At 37.0% G+C, this 23,340-nt stretch overlaps 1 protein-coding gene across 1 annotated transcript; it reads left to right on the forward strand.

Moving 5' to 3' along the window:
- Window positions 1-403: 403 nt before the first annotated feature.
- On the forward strand, window positions 404-22,406 carry LOC122348213 (CD81 protein-like). The gene is made up of 8 exons (XM_043243508.1): window positions 404-615; window positions 7,422-7,536; window positions 18,263-18,360; window positions 19,047-19,121; window positions 19,226-19,339; window positions 19,460-19,558; window positions 19,637-19,721; window positions 19,826-22,406. The coding sequence occupies exons 1-8, from the start codon at window positions 550-552 to the stop codon at window positions 19,831-19,833; spliced, it is 660 nt and encodes a 219-aa protein (XP_043099443.1). The 5' UTR covers window positions 404-549; the 3' UTR covers window positions 19,834-22,406.
- Window positions 22,407-23,340: the final 934 nt, after the last annotated feature.

A 23,340-nucleotide genomic window follows, 5' to 3' on the forward strand; every position in this document is an offset into this window, starting at 1 on the left:
TCAGTTTAAAAGCCGTTTCCTTCTCAGGCCACAAGGTGGAGACATACACTCATTTTACAAGAATAAAAGGCAAGTACCCTGTAAACATGGCTATTATGCTAAGTGCAATTTATACCCTTTCTATTGTTTGTATTTAAATCCCACCCGCAGCAAAGGACATCGGTATAGTTATTTTGAACGATTTTAAAGCAGGCGTCAGAAAGCGCTATTTCAAACTGTATCGTAACTTACATAATGAGACAGATCAAAACGTGACGAATTGTAAAGGTTTTTGTGTGAATTAGGCAGCTAATCTATTTCTGAACGAGTAGGTACTCTGCTTAATGATTATATTTGATTATATACGCTGTCATTCGGCCGTGTTCGGGAGGGACTCTCTAAGGGGGAGGAAACTGGGTGTTGCCCGTTTTTTACGTCGTCTGAATCCAAGCAGCAACTCACTCGGAAATTGGAGTTCAGTCAGCGCGAGCACTGCATTAACGGCTGCTTCATCGAGACACTTCTTTGATAACCGGCTGTAAAAAAAAACATCCTCCAGAAACCGACACCATGGGCGTGGAAGGCTGCACGAAATGCATCAAATACATGCTCTTCTTCTTCAATTTCATCTTCTGGGTAAGTGGCCATTCATTTTGTGCAGCGGTCCTGTGTCTGGCCTGAGAAACCGCCATTGGGTTTTGTATTAAGAGGATTGTTTATCCAGCGAGGTTTAAGCCGTTTTTATGAATAGGAATTTAAACTGCGCAGTTAATTTTGATCACGGCAAGGAAGATGAAGCTGTCGGCCAACTTCTCGCTGTGTCTAACGTTAATTAACGGCGCATGAATTTGTTTGAAATAACCTTACAGATGCTATATGTAGAATATACATATCTATTGTGTAAACGCTCAGATAAAATGACCGAAACAGCTCACGGTAAACTATTATAAAAGCTTTTTCCGACCTCGCGGCGAAAATAACGGACAAGGGGCGAGGAGTCCAGCAACAAGATTTCATCACAGCCAAAACTCCCCCACAAAGACTAATGCTTATTAACGCTTAACGCTTTCTTTTTTGTCTTATTTTTTATTTTTACTACACCGCTTTTAACTAAAAGTTTAGCTTTTAACGCTCGGCGACACAATGAAGCAATAAAATAGCGCAGTAATAAAACTGGCGTGGTCTGGTCCCTCCCACTCGAGCTAACTTAGTTTAGAAAAGAACCTGGAAAAGTGAACGGCGGTAAAATCTTCCACCCAGCCAGACCCTTTTGAGAGGCTTAGTTCATCATGACATAGTCATAATAGTCATGTTGACCGTTCTTTCTTCTCAAAGTGTTTTTTTTTTTTTTGACTAATTTCTTTTAGGTAAACATAAATCGTAATTGAGTGTGAAGTGTATAGGAAAGTGTTAGTGTCGACTTGAAACCGGGCCTCGTTTTTCACAGGTTAGTCTTTTGGCAAGGTTAGGTATCTAAATGAAACCAATAAGAAGGGCATTGTATAACTACGTTAGAGGGTATTAAAGAATGATATGTGCCTGAAACTAAACCTATGCTCATTTTATTCCCAGAAAGTGGCGTCATGAACAAAATAGTTACAGCGTTTAGGCTCTTTCACACCAAGCACGATAACTATGTAACAAAGTTTTAATAATAATTTTAATTCTGTGAGAATAGTGAAGCTCACTCCACAGCTATAAAAGTAATTACACAGTCAAACGATATTACTGGAATCACTATGATAATGTTTTTTTGGGGGGGGTTTGTCAGCTGAAGAATGATAAAAACATTGGCAGCCAATTAGAATCCACTTCATACTAAAGAGCTTCAGCATTAGAAGCAGCAGACAACATAACTGCAGCTCACGCTCATATTAATCAAAACCACAGCTATAACGATAACACAGAGGATCGATATTGTTTGAATCACTCTACAAACTACTTCTTCCAGCCGATGAATGATGAAAACATTGACAGAAATCCATCTGAAGTAGTGGACAGCATATCAACAGTATGTGTGTTAGAATAAGCAATGTTTGGTATTTATACTGTATCTTTCTACTTATCGTTCTTGTTGTGAATGAGCCTTCAGACACATCGAGAAACTAAATCTTAAAGCCGGTAAGAACCGTGTGGCGAAACATGAAACCGACTTCACCGGAAAGTAGAGGAATATTTTCCCGCTGGCTAATGGGTTTAACACCCATGCTGATTTCTTTACAGGCCCAACAGGTGGCGAGACCCCTCACGTGTGAGTGAACACGGCAAAACAGCGTGGTGGCTTTTTTACCTTGAGGAATTTCGCTTTGAGAACTGACCCATAGAGATGGTGGGGGGAAAATACCTATAAAGAAGGTGTTAGATCTAAGAGTCCGTTGCCAAGCCCATAGGATGAGTTTAACAGTACATTGTGGTTAATGGAGGATGGGTACGGGGGTTTGACAGAAGGTCTAGGCCGTCTACTTCTGAGTCTCATGCTTTGACATGCCATGCATTCTACAACCAACTCACACTGGGTCATGGGTCAAAAATAGAAGCAGCACCAGACTGCTGGCAACAGAAAGGAGAAGTATGAGAAGGGGGCTCTGATTTTTACCCTTACACAGGCTGATAACTGTGCTGAGATAAGGAGAATGTGTGTGTGTGTGTGTGTGTGTGTGTGTGTGTGTGTGTGTGTGTGTGTGTGTGTGTGTGTGGATGCTCATTTCGTCATGTTGCAAGAAATATCAAGCATTTTTATAGATACTGCATCCATGCCATTGGCCAGTACAGGTTTTACTCTAGCAACCCACTCATAACAGTGAAAAATAATTTATAGCTGGCTTCCGGTAATGAGTAGGTTAACGTAGAAATAGACTAAACTATAAGTAGTTTTTTAATAAATCTATTACCACTCACTCAAGCTTATGCTGATTGGAGGAACTCTTGTTTTTTATGGCACATAATTTCAGTTTTGTTTAGGGATGCATCAATCAGTATGGACTCCTATACGGTAATTTTCCCGGGATCAGGCATTGGTAAATTGAGACCAATCCACAGATTATTAATAGTCTTTCTTGTTTGTCTTCATTAACATATTGTTGCGACCTTCATTACTTCATACATACATAAATTGTATTTAAATTTAAATTTAATTTATTGTATTTTAATTTTCTTTTTGTATAGCATATATTTATACATACATGTATTTACTTGTTTTTCCTTCATTTATTTTACATAAACACAAAGTAAATAAATTACAAACACATTGTAAATAAAAATGTTTTTATTGAACACTCGTGATTTTGCTGCCATTAATCGTATTTTGTCATAGATTTTGATATTTTTATATTATATTTTTTCATTTGTTATTATTCATTAAAATTAAGCTGTCTATGTTCTAAGATAGTATTACATTTTGGGGTATTGTTGCATCCCTAGTTTTGTTATGCAAAACGGTATTTAAACTATATGTGTGGTTTATTAACGTGGTCTTTTTGTCTGTGTATTGAATTATTCAAAGTAAATATACTTTACATCGACTTGCTGTTTCTGGTAATAGAGTTAATGCAAATCGCACCAATCATCCTCATGTATTTGAAGAAGTACATGTTTTTCTGTAATAATTGCCTACTCATTACACCTACATAGGCTATTATGAGATAGAATGATTATATTTGTGTATGTGCACAACCTTGTGACTATCCTCTATTATTCTTTTCCTCAGGGTCACACTTCCTTCCCTATCAGGAAGGTAATTCTCAAAATATTGACTTTCTGTGCTGCAGAAATGCAGTAAAACACTTGGGTTAAATAAAATAAAATAAAAAACACTATTGACCAGGCTGCAAATATTTAGAGCATAGAAACCAGAGGGAATATGTTTATGTGATTAGTTTAAAAAAAAAAAAAGTATTTTGTTCTGTGTTCCCTGAAAACACGTGGTACATCTGGTACTGGTTTTAATTAAGTTTAAATCAGTAAAACCCCATGGTTCGCTAGAACGTTTTTGTGGTAATGATGATCATGTCAGTTTGTAGTTAAAACTCTAGACCAACACCAAGTCATTGGTTTGATTCTCATTAAAAATCATTTCGGGTAAATATCTTCTCAAAGCATGAACGTAAATGTAAGCTTGAATGCCGACTCTGTTCATTTGCATTTGTCTTGAGTTAGTCACTTGATAGTTGTGTTGTCAATCACACTCTGGATTCTGCTTTAATGACAAATACTGGGATAAACAGTGAATTATACAAAAAAGAAAAATGTTTGTCCCAAAGTATTAAAGTCACCATAAAATCAGTATGGATATTTTGGACTGCTGCTCTTCTAATCATTCCTTTCAAACAACCTGTCACTCAAGCAAACAATCCAGCTATTTCCCAATAGAATCCCACCAATATTTCTTTTCCCATTTGAGAAGCTGTTCATTAGCTTGCTTCATACAACAAATTTAACCTGTTTGTATCACCAAGCATTTATCGATAGTTCTGCGATGACTGAGTAGCCAGTGTGCATGCTTTCTGTGTAAATAGGCCATTTGATGTTTTTAAAATGTACAATAAAATGACCAAAAAAAAGTTGTAATTCAATCAGTAAAAGTTTTTATGAGCATACTCAGCTTTTATTTAAAAGCATTCTAGCATGGATAGCCACATTATTGCCTGTAATAGCTTGTTATATGGCCAAATGTCCTGTATGACAAATAGATTATTATTAAATTAATCTTTGTGTTTTGCTCTACAAAATAAATGGCATTTCCTGCTTTTTCCTACATAAATTCAGTTAAAGTATGGAAAGTGAGGAGGGAGTATGCCCCCAGATTGCCCCACAAGAATTGCAGTTTATTCTGGTTATAGCTCCCCCTGACACCTCTGGTCAACTGGAAACTCTTGTGTTTAGGGGAATCACTTCAGTCTACTCAGATGTTTCCAAACTCATTATGAGTGAATGTAATGTGGAATCCACCGAGGACGAGCTGCTTAAAGTGACAGAGCTTCTCCATGAACCATCATTTCAAAACCTCTCCCTTTGGCTGGCCCTCTGTTTACTCAGTTGCTAAGCAGCAGGCTGCCGGAGCTCTGGAATGGGCCTATCTGGCCTTTGGGAGAGTGAGAAAGACAGAAAAAGAAATGGAAGGAGTTCTTTCTCTCACACTTCTACCCTCTGTGGAAAACGTTTCTTTCCACTGTGGTTAGACAGAAAGAGAAAGTTCCTTATTCAGAAATTGTTGACGTATAAACAGCCTCACACTATCGCTAATGCAGAAGTTTGGGTAAATAAAACAGATGACATGAAATAATATTTTTTAGTTGTTGTACTCTTATAAAAATAAATGAAAATAAAAATCTAAATATATTTTTTTAATTCAAAATTTTATATAAGAGTACAACAACAAAAAATAAATATTAAATATTTTGGTTTATTTCTATATTTATTTTCTTGGGGTTTCCTTCGTATGTTTTTATTTCAGCTTTATTTTTAGTCATTTTAGCACTTTAGCTTTCAAGTTTAACTTTTTTGTACTATTTCAACCTGGTCTCATAAAAATATGTACCTCTGCACTTTTTGTTTTCACGTGCCTTACTGCACATTTTACCACAGTGTCAAAGAGAAATGTCCACTGAGTGGCTCTAAAACACAGGCTTAATAGAATAGGTATGTATTGCAGCAGTTCAGAAATATCCAGCGACTGTTGCTAAGTAGATGTTCTATCATGTTGGAAACATGCCCTACACCAAATCCAACACTAAATGTACCCAATAGTGTTAAAAGATGCACTTGTTGATGAAGCCGTCCAATGTCAACTTCCTTTTACGCAGATTTGAACTGTAGTTACACAGGGTTTGAACCGGAGCTCCTCACCTCTCAAGTATGTCTCCATACTCTGTGAGCTACCAAACAAACCTACTGTCTATGAAAACCCATAGATATGAAGCTGGATATGTGTGATGATAATGTTCAAAAGTATCAGCTTTCAGATATACCAGGATATTAATATTGTTTTGAAGTCATGCCATGATATTCTTCAAGTAATCTCATTTCCACCTCTAGTGCTCATTTCTTTCGAAAACTGCAGTGATATGTACTTCTCGGTATGTATTATGTGTCTCACTAAAACGTGCACCAAGATACATTTATGCCATGAGACCAGGTAGTTTATTTCAGTGTAATTTTAATTGACAAAAACAATTTGAATAGTTTTAGTTACTGATAACAGTTGTTATAAATGTCCAAAATCTTGTGTTGATGTTTTTCTTTTTTTTTGTAGAGGCTGTCGGGGTTTTTTTGTATTACATCAACAGGTGTGATAGACCAGTAACCATGGGAAAAAAACAGAAAGTGCTCTCCCACGATCCTTTATTGGGGGCGAGATGTGTAAGAACTGCACCAACAAAACCCTTTTTGGTTTGACCTGAGGTGAATAGCTGGGGCGATGCAGCTGTTCGCAGATGTACCGTAAGACTGGTGCTGGTGATTAAAAGTGGTTACAGAACGAGAGAATGAAAAGGAAGGAAGTACGAGTATATTGTTTTCACAGCCAGAGTGAAGCTATCTGCCCATCCCAGCATTCCTGCTAATGGCCTTAGCTCTGTATCACGTTCCCGGTACTCTCCACCGCACGGCATAGCCAGATCTGTTTGCTTCTGACGGCACCCACCATGTTCTTGGCGGTCTCTAGTGCATTTTATGTACGTGCTGCATTCCTCCACTCTCCCTTCTCATTCCTGACGAGATCCAGCTGCTCTCAGAGGACCCAACTCTTGTCTGATTTGACAGTGATTTCACTGTAAATATAGCCATATAAACAAAGCCAAATAAACCTCCGCTGCTTGTCACACAGCCGTCCCTCCCCTCCCAAACTTTCCGCTTCTTATCCGCTCGTGCATACAATACCACACATTGTAGCGCTACTTTAAATGGTCTTCTCAGCTGTCTACGCCCTCTTTGCTTCCCCCAACCCCCTTTTCTGTCTCCCCCCCCTAGCCACGAGAGTCCGTGAGCACCCTCTCTCGTGAATATGCCATGTGTTTATGAGCCTCACTCAACTGAATGCTCATCACTGTGAGCCATGTGAAAAGAAAGTGGGCTCAACCATACTGCTGTAGCATACAGTGATGTTTTGATATTCTTAACCCTCGGCACTGTGGGCCTCTAGATGGGGTCTGTAACAAGATCTTTCCCTCCCCCCCGCCTCACAGAATGTCTCCTTTCTCTTTGTTGAATGGAAAATAAGCAGACTTCAAGAGATAGACCCAAGGAGACTTACAAAATGCTTCCACTCACCCCTTTTAAGAGTCGAGATGAAGAAGAAAGTTGTGTTTTAAATATGTGAATGCCCAAAGACAACACGTATAGGTCTTGAGTTCGCAAAACACTTGATGGCTTTGTTTGTGTCATTATTAACGGTTTGAATAAATGTGTTAAAGTTTTTTTTTCTGCTTTCTCTGTGCTTTTTATAGCTGGCCGGTTGTGTCATCTTGGGGGTTTCTCTCTGGCTTCGTCATGACAATAAAACAAGCAGTCTTCTGGAACTGAATTATGAAGGCGCAGAACCACCCAGCACTTTCTACATCAGTAAGATATCAGTTTCTCAATTTGCCATTATTATTATCCTCGTTTCTCAACCCAGTCTGAAATCCTACGACTGGTTTGACACAGTCTCTTATGAATAATTTGAATGCATTTCTTTACACAGGATTATCTGAATTAGATAATAATAATAGATTATTATCTGAATGTTCTCAGTTTTTCCTCTGTTTTATAAGCAGTTCTAATTCATTTATCTGTCAACATCTCACATTTCGTGTACCTAACATGGATAAGGTAACCAAGTCGGCTGTGCTGACGTCTAAACACACTTAACTTAGAATGCAAATAGTAATAAGTATTATTTGTGAAGCTAAAATATTAAGAGACTGCTCATTGCTGAAGAACTGTACAATAGCTGCATTTTAAGTACCCTTCAAATTGCGCAAATTGAAATAGCAAATTTTAAATACACATTGTGGAAACATGTCTGTTATTTCAGTAAAGTTTGTACACTCGCATTCGGTCGTTTTGGAGAATTTAACAAAGGAATATAGTGCAAAATTGCAATAGGAACATATATATAATTTTAGGATCATTCTGTAATGAACTGTATCTAACCTCCACGAAACACCTCACACATGGCCATGCAGTCAAGTACTGTAGAAGAGGGCTTTCTTTGCAAACACTTATTTATAATGTAAAAGTGTCTCTCTGTGATTCTTTGCTAAAGATGCTTACGTCTCCCTTACGTTAACATAATGGTTTCACAATAGTTTATTTATTTAAGTATTGCATAAGTTTTGCCTAAGTCTGCAATGGAAACGCACCTTATCACTGGTTTAATTTTTCAGTGCCTAGTAAATTTACATACTAAAAATATATTTTTAGTTTTTGGGGTTGTTGTTTTTTTGCATCACTAGTTCCAATGTTTTCGTTGAATAAACACGGTAGTGTGCCATTGAGTATTTTATTTCCTTTGTTTTAAAGTGGCATTTATAGTGTTTTAAAGTAAATCTAATTATAAAAATTGCTCAAATGAATATTTACTCTATATGTTTATATTTTATATTTATATATATATTTATATTATACTGTATATTTATATCTATATTTAGATTTAGTAAACCAAGCAGTGTCATACACTCAAATGCATTTTGCAAAAGGCAAATGTATTTCACCCATAAGGGAAGTCACGTAAATGCTCCCATTAGTACTAGCTGATGGTTTTGCATCTGTTTCGTTTCCTGCAATCCTTTCCACAACAGTACAGATGGTTCAGTTTTTTCCCATTGATTGATGACAAGTGAATTTCTAAATACATATTTCGGATCAGTTGATATCCATGGAAAACTGATTAGATGGATCACCTGGACATTTGCGAGGTTAGAGGTTAGTGTCAAGGACTCACCAGTGGGCTGTTTCTGATGGCGGCCGTTAAAAGCGTTTTGTTTATTCAGGAAGACCTTGTGTCTGTTAAGGCACAGAGGTTAACAAGTGGGCAAACAATTCTCCAGTTCATGTCAAAGCTATAATAAGACCTATGTTTGCTGAAAGAAAAATCTCCCATCTACACCTGAAGTGTCAACAAAAACAATTTAAAGAAATTGTTTATTCATTTTTTTATTTATCTAATCATTTCATCTTTTTTATTTCATCTAATTCACATATGTTCCTAGATTACTTTTAATGCCCTTTGAATGTTACATTCATGATTAACAGAATAAAAAAAAATACTCTAATATTTTAAAGTTAATATAATAAATATTGTTGTTCTGTTGACATAGTTTTGTTGCAGTATACCTCTTTAAAAAATCTTTCTCATTAGTTTTCAGCTTAGCTGTGTATTTTGTCTTGTGACACATAGAAACTATAATTTGTTTAAGGACAGGTGTCCGCTTTCTCAGAGAAAAAAAAAAAAAAAAAAGTCGCTTTTGTGAAAACAGTGTTCTCTTTCTTTTTTCCTCTCTTATCCATTGGTCTTTAAGGTACTTGCCAGTGTTTTTCAGCTAGATCACTTTGCCTGCTGTATGGAAAACACGTGGCATACACCGATCCAAAAGTGAAACCTAGTATTTTCAACATGTTTGTTAATGAGCATATAACTAATGGAAACAGGAAAATCTCATTTAAGAACCACAATTACACAGGGTTTTTCACTGTATGTTTTCCTTCTCTGTGCCCCTCTCCCAGTCCCCTACACCCACCAAACATATAAACATACTCAACATACAATTTCTTTCTTCTGGAATGCAGAATATTATCTCTGTTTTGCTCAGTGGGAGATATTTTTGCAGCTCTGTGTACTAAAAGGAGGAGTTTAATGCTCGTGGCCCTGCTTAGTGTTTGGAAAATGTGAAATTCACAGTGAGTCATGTAAAGTATTTCCTGAACATTTAGGGCTGGTTACAGATGTGACTGTGTGTGTCCGTCTTGCGTGTATAATTGAATATAGTTTACACAGTACTGCTAACACCCCTCAGTGGGCTGCTTGAAACAAAATATTTGTGTTTCATATCATTTGAAACTCAACAGCTATTAACCACAGCCTAATTGTAGTTTATAGGAGTTTTAAATAAAAGTTTGGGAGGAGCATGTTCCTCTAATCCCGCCATTCACGATGCAAGAGTAAGCATGTATAAATGGCTGCTTAATTCACACCAGATACAATTAGTCAGACATCCCTTTAACACCCTGTCTCCACCTTTCATGTATAAGTCCATGGCAGTTAGAGCCTGAGAGCTTGAGCCCTTAATTATGAGTGTCAAAATACATATAGTTCCAAATATATACTTTATCGAACCAAATAGTTATATTAAGGTGATATGAACATTAATAATGCTACAAAAGCTTTTTTGGTTTGTTTTTTTTAATTCGTTGACTACTTTCTATTCACCAAACAATCTCATAAAGTATCAAGAAGTTAAAAATATTAAGCAGTACAACATTTATCAACATTTATTAACCTTTATGTTATCAACATTTCATGAAAATATAATAATAATTAGGATTTTTTTACTTTTATTTAGAATATTGGCTGTAAGTGATACATATAATATGAGAAAACATTGAATTGTATGAATTTTTTTCAGGTTTTTTCTTTCTTTCTTTTTTTTTAAGTAGAACTAATATGAAGTTATTTTGATCAGTACTTGTTTAAAGTGTCATTTTATGAACTACCATTGGTCCCTAAACGTTCTGGTATTTCAAACTAGGGATGGGCGATATCTTGTCGTTTGCGATATACTCTTGAAAATTTTCCTTACGATACAAATTTGTCTCCTCGTGATAATAATGAAAAGTCTAGTTGATGACGTACTTTTCGTGCGCGACGTGCGAAGTGAAAACAAGCATTGAGGAAGGCGGACGTGAGGCTGAGAAGCAGTTTGTTAAGCGAGGAGACCAGAAAAAAATTCTGCCGAACAACGCGATATGATCAAATATAGGCGCACACTATTGCAGCAAAATGTCAGCAGTGTAAAAGCATCAGAGGAAGACGCTACAATCATTTGAAGGACTGAGAGCAAGAGATTGTTTAGCACTGCATCTCATTTCTCAATGGGAATGATGGCTGTTGCTGGTTGATGACTGAATTCACGAAATGGCCTCAAATAAACTGCACACAGTTATGTTTTCTACTAGACACACACAAGTTGCATATAGCCCTCTATGATGTGGTCTATTCAAGCATTTTTAAAATAAAATAAAAGTATGACAATCATAATAATTAATACATTTACTATAACAGTCACACTATGTTCAAATTGGGATCTGTAAGATTTTTCAATGTTTTCAAAGAATTCTCAGTAAGCCTGCATTGATTTGTACAAAAAAAATACAGTAAGTGATTCAAAAAGGGGTCTCAAATGTCCAAAATGGTTTGTGAGTATAAATAAATTACAGAATCTGTGTTTACATTATAAACTTGTAAAATAATATATATATATATATATATATTATATATCTTTAGTATCGTTATATTGCAATACATACCTGAAATTATAAGTGATAAAGACTAAGCGAAAACTAAGCTTTTACCACTAGCGAAAAACAAAAAGAACTTTACCAATATTATATCTGGACCTTAACCATTGACCACCAAGGTCCAGTGCTTCAGTGGGACACCGCTATTATAAAAGCCCAGTGGGTGGGCTGTGTGATGTCTGGGAACAGCTGAGGGCACAGGCACCATGGGTGCAGAAGTTTTCAGGGGGGCAAGCAGGCAAGACGTGGCATCCTAACACATGGCAACCCAATAAAGAATAACTGTCAGAAACCCAAAAATACAGCTGCTTATTCCTGTAAGGAAGCAGATCTGACAGCAAAACCAGAGAAGCAGCACTTGGCAGAATAGTGAAATTGATGCAATGCAAGTGATGGATGACAGAAAGCGATTCAGAACTCAGGTTGAAGCACAACAAGTATACTGTGATCTATTGTCTGTCTGCAAAGTGCAAAGATGCCATGTAAGGAGCTGCAGATGAAACATTACAGCTCTCAACATTTTAATGTGAGGAAATGGCCTGCAGCCAGCAGCACACACCCTGCTTTGCTCTTTATGGAGTGTAATGTGAGAGAACACAACTAGAGCTCAAGTCCATCAGAGAAAGAGCGGTGGCCAGCTCCAGGTGGGGAAGCTGTTTGCTCTGAATAGAATTACGCTTGTCTCTTTAATGTCATCACTTTCTCTCATTGCGATTAAAGAACAGGCACTCATAAATATTGAATAGTAAAATCACTTCACTTCATTTCCATAAAGCAGTGTTGCGATATTTGCTACTCATTAATACATTATGTTATTAAAAAAAAAACAATGTCAGGTGAACACAAACTCTGTGACTAAAAATATTCAAAAACTCATTGTTGTCTTTATTCTATAAACATTTTCTTTTCTTGAGCGATTCCCATCAGCCACTGCATAAGTAAGCTTCATTGTGGTGTGGTCAGGTCAGCCTTTCCTTGAAAACGCATGCTGCTGCAGTGTGAGGGGGAATGGAGCTGGCCCGGGTGACTCAATTATTCTATAATGGCAGTGGAGGGATGTATCCATAGCAACTAAATTAGATGAGTGAGTGCTGCTGTACTTAAACACTATAGTTTGGATCAGACTAGATTCAGGACTCAAACAAATACGACATTAGTGCTTCTTCTAGCCCTATTGGCTCTTTGGCTACAACTATTTGCTAACTAATCATAGGGCTCTTTTCTGAGGCCTGTTTCACAGTGATAACTTAAGCAGAAGTGAAGCGATCATTTATATATATATATATATATATCACAGTTTTCACAAAACTATTAAGCAGAATTTATTTCAAACATGAAAAAAAATGGTCCTTGAGCATCAAATAAAACAAAAATATTCTGAAGACCAAGTTTTGCTGTCACTAGAATTCAATACACTAAAATATATATATTTTTTTGCTTGATTTAATTTTTGTAGTATTTTACAACATTACTAATTTTACAGCGTTTGTAAACAAATAAATGCAGACTTGGCTAAACTTCTTTCAAAAGCATTCTAAAACCTTATTTTCTTAATTTAAACATTTTTATAATAAATTAAAATAATGATATTTATTTAAAACCTTAACTGGAAATTATGCATATTCTATGGCATGCAATCCAAAGCATTCACTGGGGTATAATATTTAAACTACCACTCACCGCTAAACTAATGTGTGGGAAAAACATAAACATTTTCCTTTTAGATATGAAAGCATAGTGGATGCATGTCTTATTGGTGCCTCTTTTAAGTAACCAGCTCCACCCAGTAAGCAAAAAGCCGATTGTGGCTGAAGAGATAATGTATTTTCGGACCAATATTAGACACTTGGCAAACTTAATGGCAATCCAATAAAAACATCCCGTGAGGATCACCAGTGTCAATCTGAAAAATAAAAACTCAAATACATGACACTGAAAGTAGTAGAATTATTTGTTGAATTATTACATTTAGAGTAAACTTCATCTGATAGCATACCCGTGTCAGCAGGCCTCATGAGACACTTAGCAATTTTTTTGGTCAATACTTGGAATTCATTTATATTCAATTAGCACAAATGGCTTCCTGTTCCTATGATCACAATCCCTTTGAAAACACATCAGCACTCAGCATTAACATTGAAGCTCTTTGTCTTCTAATTATTTGTACCACAGAACTGATGTGGATTTATTCTGCAGGTTGTCCATCCTGTTACTCCTAGTGATAGTAATAATATTCAATATTATTGTTAATAGTGCTATATTGTACAGTGTAAAAATATTAGTTAACTTTGATTTAAAAGAAACAAATAATGCATTACTTTTTCAAACAGTTAAACTTCCTTGGAATGCAAAACTAATGCAATTATGTTCGGTGTGTTCTTACTTAAGCGACAGCTACGGAAATGCATTTGTGTACTTTTCTTAGTATGAGTTAGTATGAATTATTGTTATGTTTTTTTTGCTGTATTCCTAAGGTCAAATTGAGTGTTTTAGCTGAGCAAACATTACATTTCCTTAGGAAGTGAACTCGAAGTATTGTGATCTGGCCTTTTGTGTTTTTCAAGGTTTCCGGCCTTCAATTTGTCTCGTTTCTTCACATTTGAATGGCATATCTTAAGAATCCAGTTTGGGCTGTTACTTCCTGGCGTGTTTAAACAAAGTTTGTCTTTACTTTTGTGAAAGCAGAGTATTAATTCAGTCTTTTCCAACTCCCTTCTTGTGATGTAGGAGATATCACGGCATCACATACAGACAGTTAGTGTGTTAAAGAAAGATTTGTAAACCAAGATAAAGAGTGAGTGAATCTTGAGCGGAATTAAAGATGTGAGAGCGGGAACACAAAGGACCTGATGATATCAAATCTTTGTGAGACGGAGTGAATGGTGATGATTGAGAGTTAGAGAAAGGAGCTGGCAGCGTTATCAGGGTGAAAAAAGGCAAGATTTATGAGGAAAACAGGAAAAGGAAGTAATTATACTTAGAGGACCAACAAATGTACTTCTAGAATAACATACAACTTAAAGAGCGCCAACATGCAGATTTATTCCACTAAAAATATAAATGTTAACCTAAAATATCCTTCATGTAGTTAAATTGTTTTAATAAAAAATGAATAAATAAATAAAATAGAATAGAATAAAAAAATTTATATAATAAAAAAATGTACATTATTTAACTTTTTTTTGTGTGTATATATATATATATATATATATATATATATATATACACACATTATACGTCCTGAATATATTCGGTCACACCTACAAAACTAAATGTAATGGTTAGATCAGGTTTTTAAACAGCTTTTTTAAAGTAAGAGTTGCAGGTTACCACACTTCTGTATGTAGACACAATAAATCAAATGTGCATGTTTGGACTTTCAAAAGCAAAGATGTTATTGTGTGTTCAAAGGACATACGTTACAGAAAACAGTCTCTAGAGAAAAAAATAACAAGAGGAAAAATCTGCTCACACATCCGAGCACCCCTCCTCCATCTACAGCTCCGCCTGCTGTCTGAGAACATGCCACCCAACCTCCCTCCTTTCTCTCTCTCTCTCTCTCTCTCTCTCTCTCTCTCAATGCAGATTTTCCTCTCACCGTTACTTCCATTGTGGTTCAACTCTGAACTCTGCCATCATCTGTTTATGCTTAAAGTTTGCAGCGTCTGCACTGACTTTCCTATTCCTTTTTCACCCTTAAGGTGTGGTCTCATGAGCAAAATTGAATTTGTGTGTGACACATGGTTAACACTGAAATCAGTTTGAAACCAAGCAGCTTTCTGATCATTCGATCTGCACGGAAAGTTTTTGCAGGTGAAAACGTTTGGTTGTCTATTGTCAGTAGTGTCGTGATGAATGAAGTCAACGCGATTAATTCATGTGAACAACTTAAATCCATTGCAAAATCTGCATTGGGAAATTTTCCACTGTCGCACACAAAATTTATGATTGCGTAGATTTCTGCTGAAATTTTTGCCCCTGTCCGAACTTTTACCCTGTGCACTTCCTTTTCTTACCACCTTTGTCTCGTTCTTCTTGTGCTCTTTTTTTCAGTCCTCCTTTCCCGTTCTTCTCCATCTTATTTTCCTGTTGTTGTTGTTGTTTTTTGGCTAATGTCCTTTTTCCATTGTTACTTTCTTCATGTGACTGCTAGCCGCTATCTCTCTCTCTCTCTCTCTCTCTCTCTCTCTCTCTCTCTCTCTCTCTCTCTCTCTCTCTCTCTCTCTCTCTCTCTCTCTCTCTCTCTCTCTCTCTCTCTCTCTCTCTCTCTCTCTCTCTCTCTCTCTCTCTCTCTCTCTCTCTCTCTCTCTCTCTCTCTCTCTCTCTCTCTCTCTCTCTCTCTCTCTTTTGCTTTCTCCTTGTCTTTCATTGGCCAGGAGCCAGATGTCTGCTCTTTAAATTAACGAAAATAGCAGCTGCATTTGCAACATGGTTCGCACTTACACATGATTTTTAAATACCATTTTACAATTATATTTTTTACCATTATATTTTTAAATGCGAGACTCACATGTACAGAAGCAGACAGTGGAGTCAGTGCCTCGATCCAAGGGGCCGGTACAGAGAGATGGGGTTCTCTTCAGTGTCACAAGACGCTCATTCCCTACAGGAAGCACCTGGCCATAGAAATATCCTCACATTCTTCTACCTGTTCACATCGGTTATTTTTAGACCGCACAAAACTCACCTCAAACTTACCATCCCTGCACAGCTAGTTAATAGTAGAAGCGAAACGAAAGTGGTTTACTTAAAGAAGAAGTGTGATGGTGTGACAGAGGGAGAGCTGCTGTGTATTATGCAGCTGTTCAGTATTCTAGTCACATCGTAGTGCTCCATTCAGGCCTGTCACACTGAGAAATGGCCTGGTGGCGGTTCCTTTAGCCCCTTACCCACCGCAATTAAGTAAATGGACCCAGGGCTCGGTCAGTCCCCTCCCGCATCACCCCACATTGCATTGATTTTTTTTTAAATTCTCTTGCAAGAGAATGGGCACAGACGCTAAATGACAGCAGGGCATTTAGATGTTTTAAAAAACGAAATTAAATTATGCTCTGAAGATTTAGTTTGTAAGTTGAAGTGCCCTGGGTTAGAGCATGAGAGAGAGGGCTGGAAGGACAAGATCAACTGAATTCAAAACCAAGAAACAAGGGTTTGCAGTGCAAGAAATTAAATTAAATTAAACCAATTATGCTTTTTTTTATAAGTACAGTATGCAGATATGAACAGTGCAGTGGTTAGACACTGCAGATTTTGATTCTGGGTCGTCCAGTATCTGAGTGACTGGCAGGATAATCAGGGAATTGATTCAAACAGTGAAATGATTAAACCTGACAAAACATCTTTCAGAACAGTTCTCCAAATTGGATTTATTATTTATTTATTTATCTCTGGAGAAGAGAAAACATCTCAAACCTAATGATGTTAAACTGAAAAAAGACAATGGCAAATTGACAAATAATACAGAAGTTAAAAAGCTGAAAAACAGAAGCTAATGTTCAAGAGTGAACTGGTGTGACAACGGCTAAAGATGCAGTGAGTAGATGATTCATGCTCACTCATATTCAGCGTGTTGAGTCACAGCCATTTCAGTGCGGCTGCTTCTAAAGAGAGAGCGTTTTCTGCTGAAATTCACTTGTTCCCTTAAAGTTCATGCGAAACAGGAACAAGCAACTTTATTCGATATTCGAACGTATCTTAGAGGGGAAATCAATCAAGCATAGAAGCAAATATAGCAAATATATATATAATTCCTGGCACAAATATAGCTTGTTGAAATGTAAATATAATTCATGACTGATGTTTAACACAAAAATAAAGAAAGGGTTAACCAAAATGTTAACCTAAAACTTTGGATTTTGATAAGTAACAAGGAACAAATCAACAGGTCGTTTTAGAAGCGAAAATGTTTGCATCTTACATCCGTTTGCTCCTCAGCTGAGTGACTGAGAACGTAGAATCAATCTGTTAATTAAACAGCGAATTAAACAGTTCAGCACATTTATATTCATTTATAATATTTTGCTGGAGAAAATAAATAATACAGCTGATGATGTTAATAAACAAAAGAACAACAAGAAACATTTAATATAAAACAACTGCACAAAAATAAATTACAAAAATACAGAAGCTAACGTGCAACAGTGTACAGGTATTGCCACAGTGAAAGATACTGTTGCGGAATAATTCATGCTCGCTCACTGCGCGTGCTGAGTCACAGTGATTTCAGTGTGTGTGTGTGTTTCTTAAGATAGTTTTCTATCCTGTTTCTCTCTGCCCATCTCGCTGTTCGCTGCCATTTGAACATCCGTGCAAACACTGCTGCTGCACCCTAAAGGCCTGCTGAGTTGCCATGGATACAGCAGTTATCATTCAGCCTAAGCCATGTAAACACTGGGGAAAAAGGGTCTTTCTTTCTTTCTTTCTCTAAGAAAAAACAGCTTTTTATTTTCTTTTTTTCCTTCTACCAGTGCACGTCATGTTACATAAGAATCCTGATTTGCTGTTAACTTGAGGCTTTTTTATGTGAATGAGGGAATGGAAACAAGAAGTTAATTTTGGCCCCTCATGACTTCCAAATGTTCTGCAGTTTTCCTTCTGTCTAAAACAAACTTACCGCCCTTCAAACTGAGCACACAGGGACACCTGCTGGTCACAATAAAGTACCGCACGCCCTGTATATAAAAAGCATTTAGTCAAGTCGGTGGTCGTTCGGTATCATTTACGACCCACTCAGTCACTGAGGGGTTTTGGAGTCTTTTTCATGATGACACACGTCATGCTCTTCTTGTAGGTGTCTACATCTTGATTGCTGTTGGTGCTGTGATGATGTTTGTTGGATTCCTTGGTTGCTATGGAGCCATACAGGAATCCCAGTGTCTTCTCGGAACAGTGAGTAACAAATCCTGGCCTCTCAGCAAATTCTTCAAATCACATGATGCCAAACAATATTCGGAAGTACATTCTATTGACTGACTGTAAATCCTTCCCTTATAAAAAAGGAAGGAAACAGCTTGTATGGCTTTTTTTGGTCAATTGAGTTTATTTAAATTTTTTTAGGCAAATGTATTCACTGAACTTGTTACGCTTATTTGAACTTGTTCTAAATTTATTTTGTGTCATAATTACCTTTTTATACCCCCGTTCAAATGTGTAGTGCTAATTAGCTTCTTTAAAGTGAATATATATATAAATAATCATTTTAAAAAGCACCGAATTTGAAAGGATGCGTAGTTTATTAAAGATTGCTAATGCTATGTCTTTGTTACTTGTATTGCGACTCATACTTATTGGTGTGCACTGCAAATTAAGGTACATAAGTTAACCTTTTAATATGAAACATCTTAAAAAATAGTGTAATATGTAAGAGCTTTACATTTAAGATCTAACTTTAGTGCATGTAAGAGTAATTGTTACTTGTATGCATCAAGTGTAAACTGATGCAGTCACTTTTAGTGAATATCTATAAGTAACATAGACATATATATCAAAAGCATAACATTTAAATGTATCTCTAAAGTGTTCAGTGACTGGCTCCTGTCCACACAGTTCACATCCCTTTTCTTTCTCTCGCTCAGTTCTTTGCCTGCCTGGTAATTCTGTTTGCCTGTGAGGTTGCTGCTGGAATCTGGGGATTCATGCACAAAGACAAGGTGAGGTTTTCTGACAAACATGCATACACAGTGTCAAGCTGACACACACACACACACATCTGGTTACATATTTGTAATTAAGCCTCTTTGCCTCTTTTTTTCAGATCTCCAAAGAGCTGATCTCTTTCTATGACTCTGTGCATGACAGTGGCGTTTCGATAGTAGATAGTGACAAAAGGCAGGCTGCTGTTGCTGTCTTGAAGGTCTTTCACGAGACTGTAAGTAGTCCTGATGTTCTGAGGATCACACGATAAATCCAGCTAACACAAACTTCTCTTAAACCAAATGATAATCCGGGTGTTGTAAAGACACTAATCGCTTTCGTCTCTGATTTTCAGCTTAACTGCTGCGGCAAAGGAACATTTCTTTCAAGTGCTCAAACGTGGCTTACAGAGACCTGTCCTAAAAAAAGTTCGGACATATTAAGCATTCCCTCGGTAAATCAACATATTGAAGAATTTTCATCCAAGTCGGCCCACATAAGCACGACAATAACCTCTTTCTCCATTTTTCAGAACTGTCACACCCAGATTGCAGAGCTTTTCTCTAAGAAGATCTATTTGATTGGCAGCGCCGCTTTTGGTTGTTGCCGTTATCATGGTGAGTAGGTTCGAGTGTGTTTGTATAAGGGCCTGCATGTTATATTTCACTAGTTTGATGTCGCTTGCATCACATGTTTGCCTTATTTCACTCTCTTTTTCTAGATCTTTGAGATGATCTTCAGCATGGTGCTTTGCTGTGGCATCAGGAACAGCCCTGTTTACTGAAACAAAAGGGCAAGATATTACCTTTAAAACATCAGCCAAAAAAATGTTTTTTTTTATATTTACCATCTCCTATTTTGTTTTGTATCTACCATTGTTTCCTAATGTAGTCACCCTGTCCAGTTCCTAAAGTCTCAGAATTTTTTCGTTCAAATGTTGCAGTGGAACCGCCAACAACTAGTCCGCTATTGTTTACGCTATAGTTGGAAAAGACTAGCTGTGATCTGTAGCTATAGCAGCAGGCTTACAAAAACGCAGTACATTATCACATGAAGAATCAATACATTTATTTGCTTGTAGTTTTTTTTTGTGTTAAGTACTGCTATTGCTATCGGTTAATGCCATTCTTTACTTATGTACATGTATAAACTGTATATATTTGCAGCCCTGTATGGCTCTTAAGCATGAATCTCGTATTGAACACTCCTGTCCACCTTTCACTCTGAGACTGCTGTTTGTACGTTCATGTTTCTTCCTGAGAAACCACTAAATAAACAGTGTTAGCTAGATGAGAGCGCGAGTCAGAATAGAGTGCTTATTGGAAGTGAGAGTAAAAAAGATTAATAAGGTTAAAGACGCATGTTCACTTCATCTTCCGCGTCCCCCTCCTTCTAGCGCATTCGAAATACACTTCACAGGACCGCGCGCTACGTAGTGAACCTTCGTTTTCTAGGCTTCACGCAGACAGATGCACTGATATCAGCGGACTTGCGTGACATGGCCTGTTGTCCAAATGTGTATACTATTCATCCTACATTTTATGCGATATTAGTCATTTTCAATACTTTTTTAAGGCAGATAGGGTGGATTGTATGCACATTGGGACACAGGATCGGAGTGGAGTTCGGACAAGGAAAGTATACTTCCGGTTTAAAATTATTCAAGTTGATGAGCACTGCGTTACTTCGTGCATTATATGCCGTTCAAGCTCGGGTCGGTTTAAAGCTTACTATATACCGGGTTCTGTGGCTCAACGGGTTAATGTCGGTCTTGTGGCATGATGTTGTTTGCAACATTTCGATTCTTTAAAAAAAACTGCAACGATATGGGTTACAATGAATGCAATGAGGTCCATTCCGTTAACTTTTTCTTTACAACTTCACAATTTTTTTGGCGTAAGGTTAGAACTTAAAATGATTGGATTGCCTTCACAGTTCAAAAAATATTTACGTTTTAACTGGTGCGTTTAATGTAAGCGCGCGTACAAAACGACACGTTTCGCTTTTAAACAGTTGCATCGTTCGCTCTCGTTTGAATTGCCTCCCCGTAGTATTGTTTTGTGTGTATGTGTGCATTTTATTAGTGAGTCGAAATTAGTTTTTAGCAACATTGCGTCACAAATGCTATCGGTTGAGTTTAACTTGTGAATTATATTGAACCTGGGATGTTTGCGTAATGGCAGAAAAGGCACTGATCTATGATCATCGTGTTTAAGTGTGAGATCACATAGAGAGCTGATCCTGAATCTGCACTCTTGCTGTGGAAAGCTGTAAACCTAGAGCTCTTAATGCTCTCTTAATACACCGCAATGTATTTTTCTGGATGGAGGTCATATAAGTAGGGCCCAAATGTAGATTCACTGCCCTAGTCACTGATGTTCTGGCTCTCTTCACAGTGATCAAAGCCATAGAGAGGATTCATACATACCTACTAGCCTTATTAATGAAACACCCGATCCCTTAATCACTTAGATAGCAAATCCAGATCGATTCCTAAAGGAACTGTCTGTGTTATGATATCACTCGACTGGAAAATCCAAGTTTGTGATTGTATGTTCATTTGTGATATCTGTTGACAGTGAGTTTGGAAGGACAGGCTTGGTTGGTTTACAGGATTGACGAGCTCTTGACTCTTCACTGCCACCTCTATCGCAGATATAGTTGCTGTAATATTTTGTCACTTTCACTAGGTGGCGCTCCAGCAGTATTCACTTTGAAAACCGACGACTACACCCTTACTATGCTTGCGTACATGTCTGTCGCGCACTTCTTCTTCTAAACCGCACTAATACGAAGCGCCCCTTATCCCTGATGCATAAATACCATCAGATTTGTGATTTACCAAATGCATTATACAACCCTGTCTTGTTAACACATAATGCCTATGCTGATATGCTTAGAAAGTGTCTTGTAATATGTACAGCTATATAGTATACTAATTACCATGTAAAGACAATGTATGCCTTTGATTGTGATAGCTTTTTTTTCTGGTACTTGTCAAAAATGGTTTCGTTTGAAGCATGTGAGAATTTTGGGGGGTCCTGACAAGTCGAGCATGATCTTCTAACTATTAAATATTACGAAGGAGAAACAGTTGTTTATGAAATGAACTGTTGAAGTTGTAACGCATCAGCATATTTGAACATGAGCAAATTATAATGTCGAAAGGATCTCATACTCATATCTGATACCCAAATTGACAAACTGTAACTCAAGCTGTCTTTACCCTGACGCACCAATTATAGATTTTGGTCTGGTTTTGTTGCCCCAGTATTTAGGAATTAAATGTATTTTACAAATAACATCTCTCGGTTTGTTCTTTTGTCTACGTTATTCTCTTGTTGGTGGAACTCAACATGATTGAAGAAAAGTTGTTTTAGTGATGCAACAGAAGAACCTTTTGGGTTTTCTTTAAAGAACATTTTAACCAATGGAAATGTTTCATGTATGTTATGAACTACTGTAGACTATTTATGGAACAACTGACGCCAAGAAAAGACAGAAAACTAGCTAGAATGTTGTAGTCATCAGATACTGCCTATATTTGTCAGACTCTTTTTAAAGAATGGGTTTTTCCAGTCAGAATCTATTTTCATCATGTTTTATGCATCAGCACATTCTTGTTTTTTCAGTCGCAAATCCAATCGCTAAAACCCCCCTGAACTTTTGTAGCATTTTTACTATTATTTGTGTGTCTTTATAAAAATGACTTCTAAATATAGACACCAAAGGTGTAAAGCTATGAAATGTTTAGTCGGTTTGAATGTAGGGGGATACAGTGAGCGCTCTGGTGAGTTGCTAGACCGCTGCATTGGGTGTGTCTTCTGAACTCCCTTTGTTCGCAACAAAAGATTTTGGCAATTCATGTCCAGGAGTGAGTGGATAAAGCAATCAGACAAAATAATACATTCTTTACTGTATGAGTCAGTGATCTTCTAATCGTTTAAATATACACTGAAAATAATCACATTTAAACCAATTCAACTGAAAATCTCATTCAGCCTGTTGACTAAACAGCTCGCACATCCTCTGCTCTTCAAAGTTGGATTATTAGAACCCTGCATTTTTTCCTCCTATCTTTTTTAGGATTAACTGAAGTTCCTGGGAGGAGAGATGATGCAATGTCAGAATTTGGGTGGGTAACAGACATTTTAAGTTACTCCTCTTTAAACAGAATAGTTAAAGACAAGAGAGGAAAGAGAGACGAGCTAAAGGGGCTTATAAAAGGAAAACTGT

This window comes from Puntigrus tetrazona, chromosome 7 (genome assembly GCF_018831695.1).
Source record: "Puntigrus tetrazona isolate hp1 chromosome 7, ASM1883169v1, whole genome shotgun sequence".
NCBI classification, from domain to species: domain Eukaryota; kingdom Metazoa; phylum Chordata; class Actinopteri; order Cypriniformes; family Cyprinidae; genus Puntigrus; species Puntigrus tetrazona.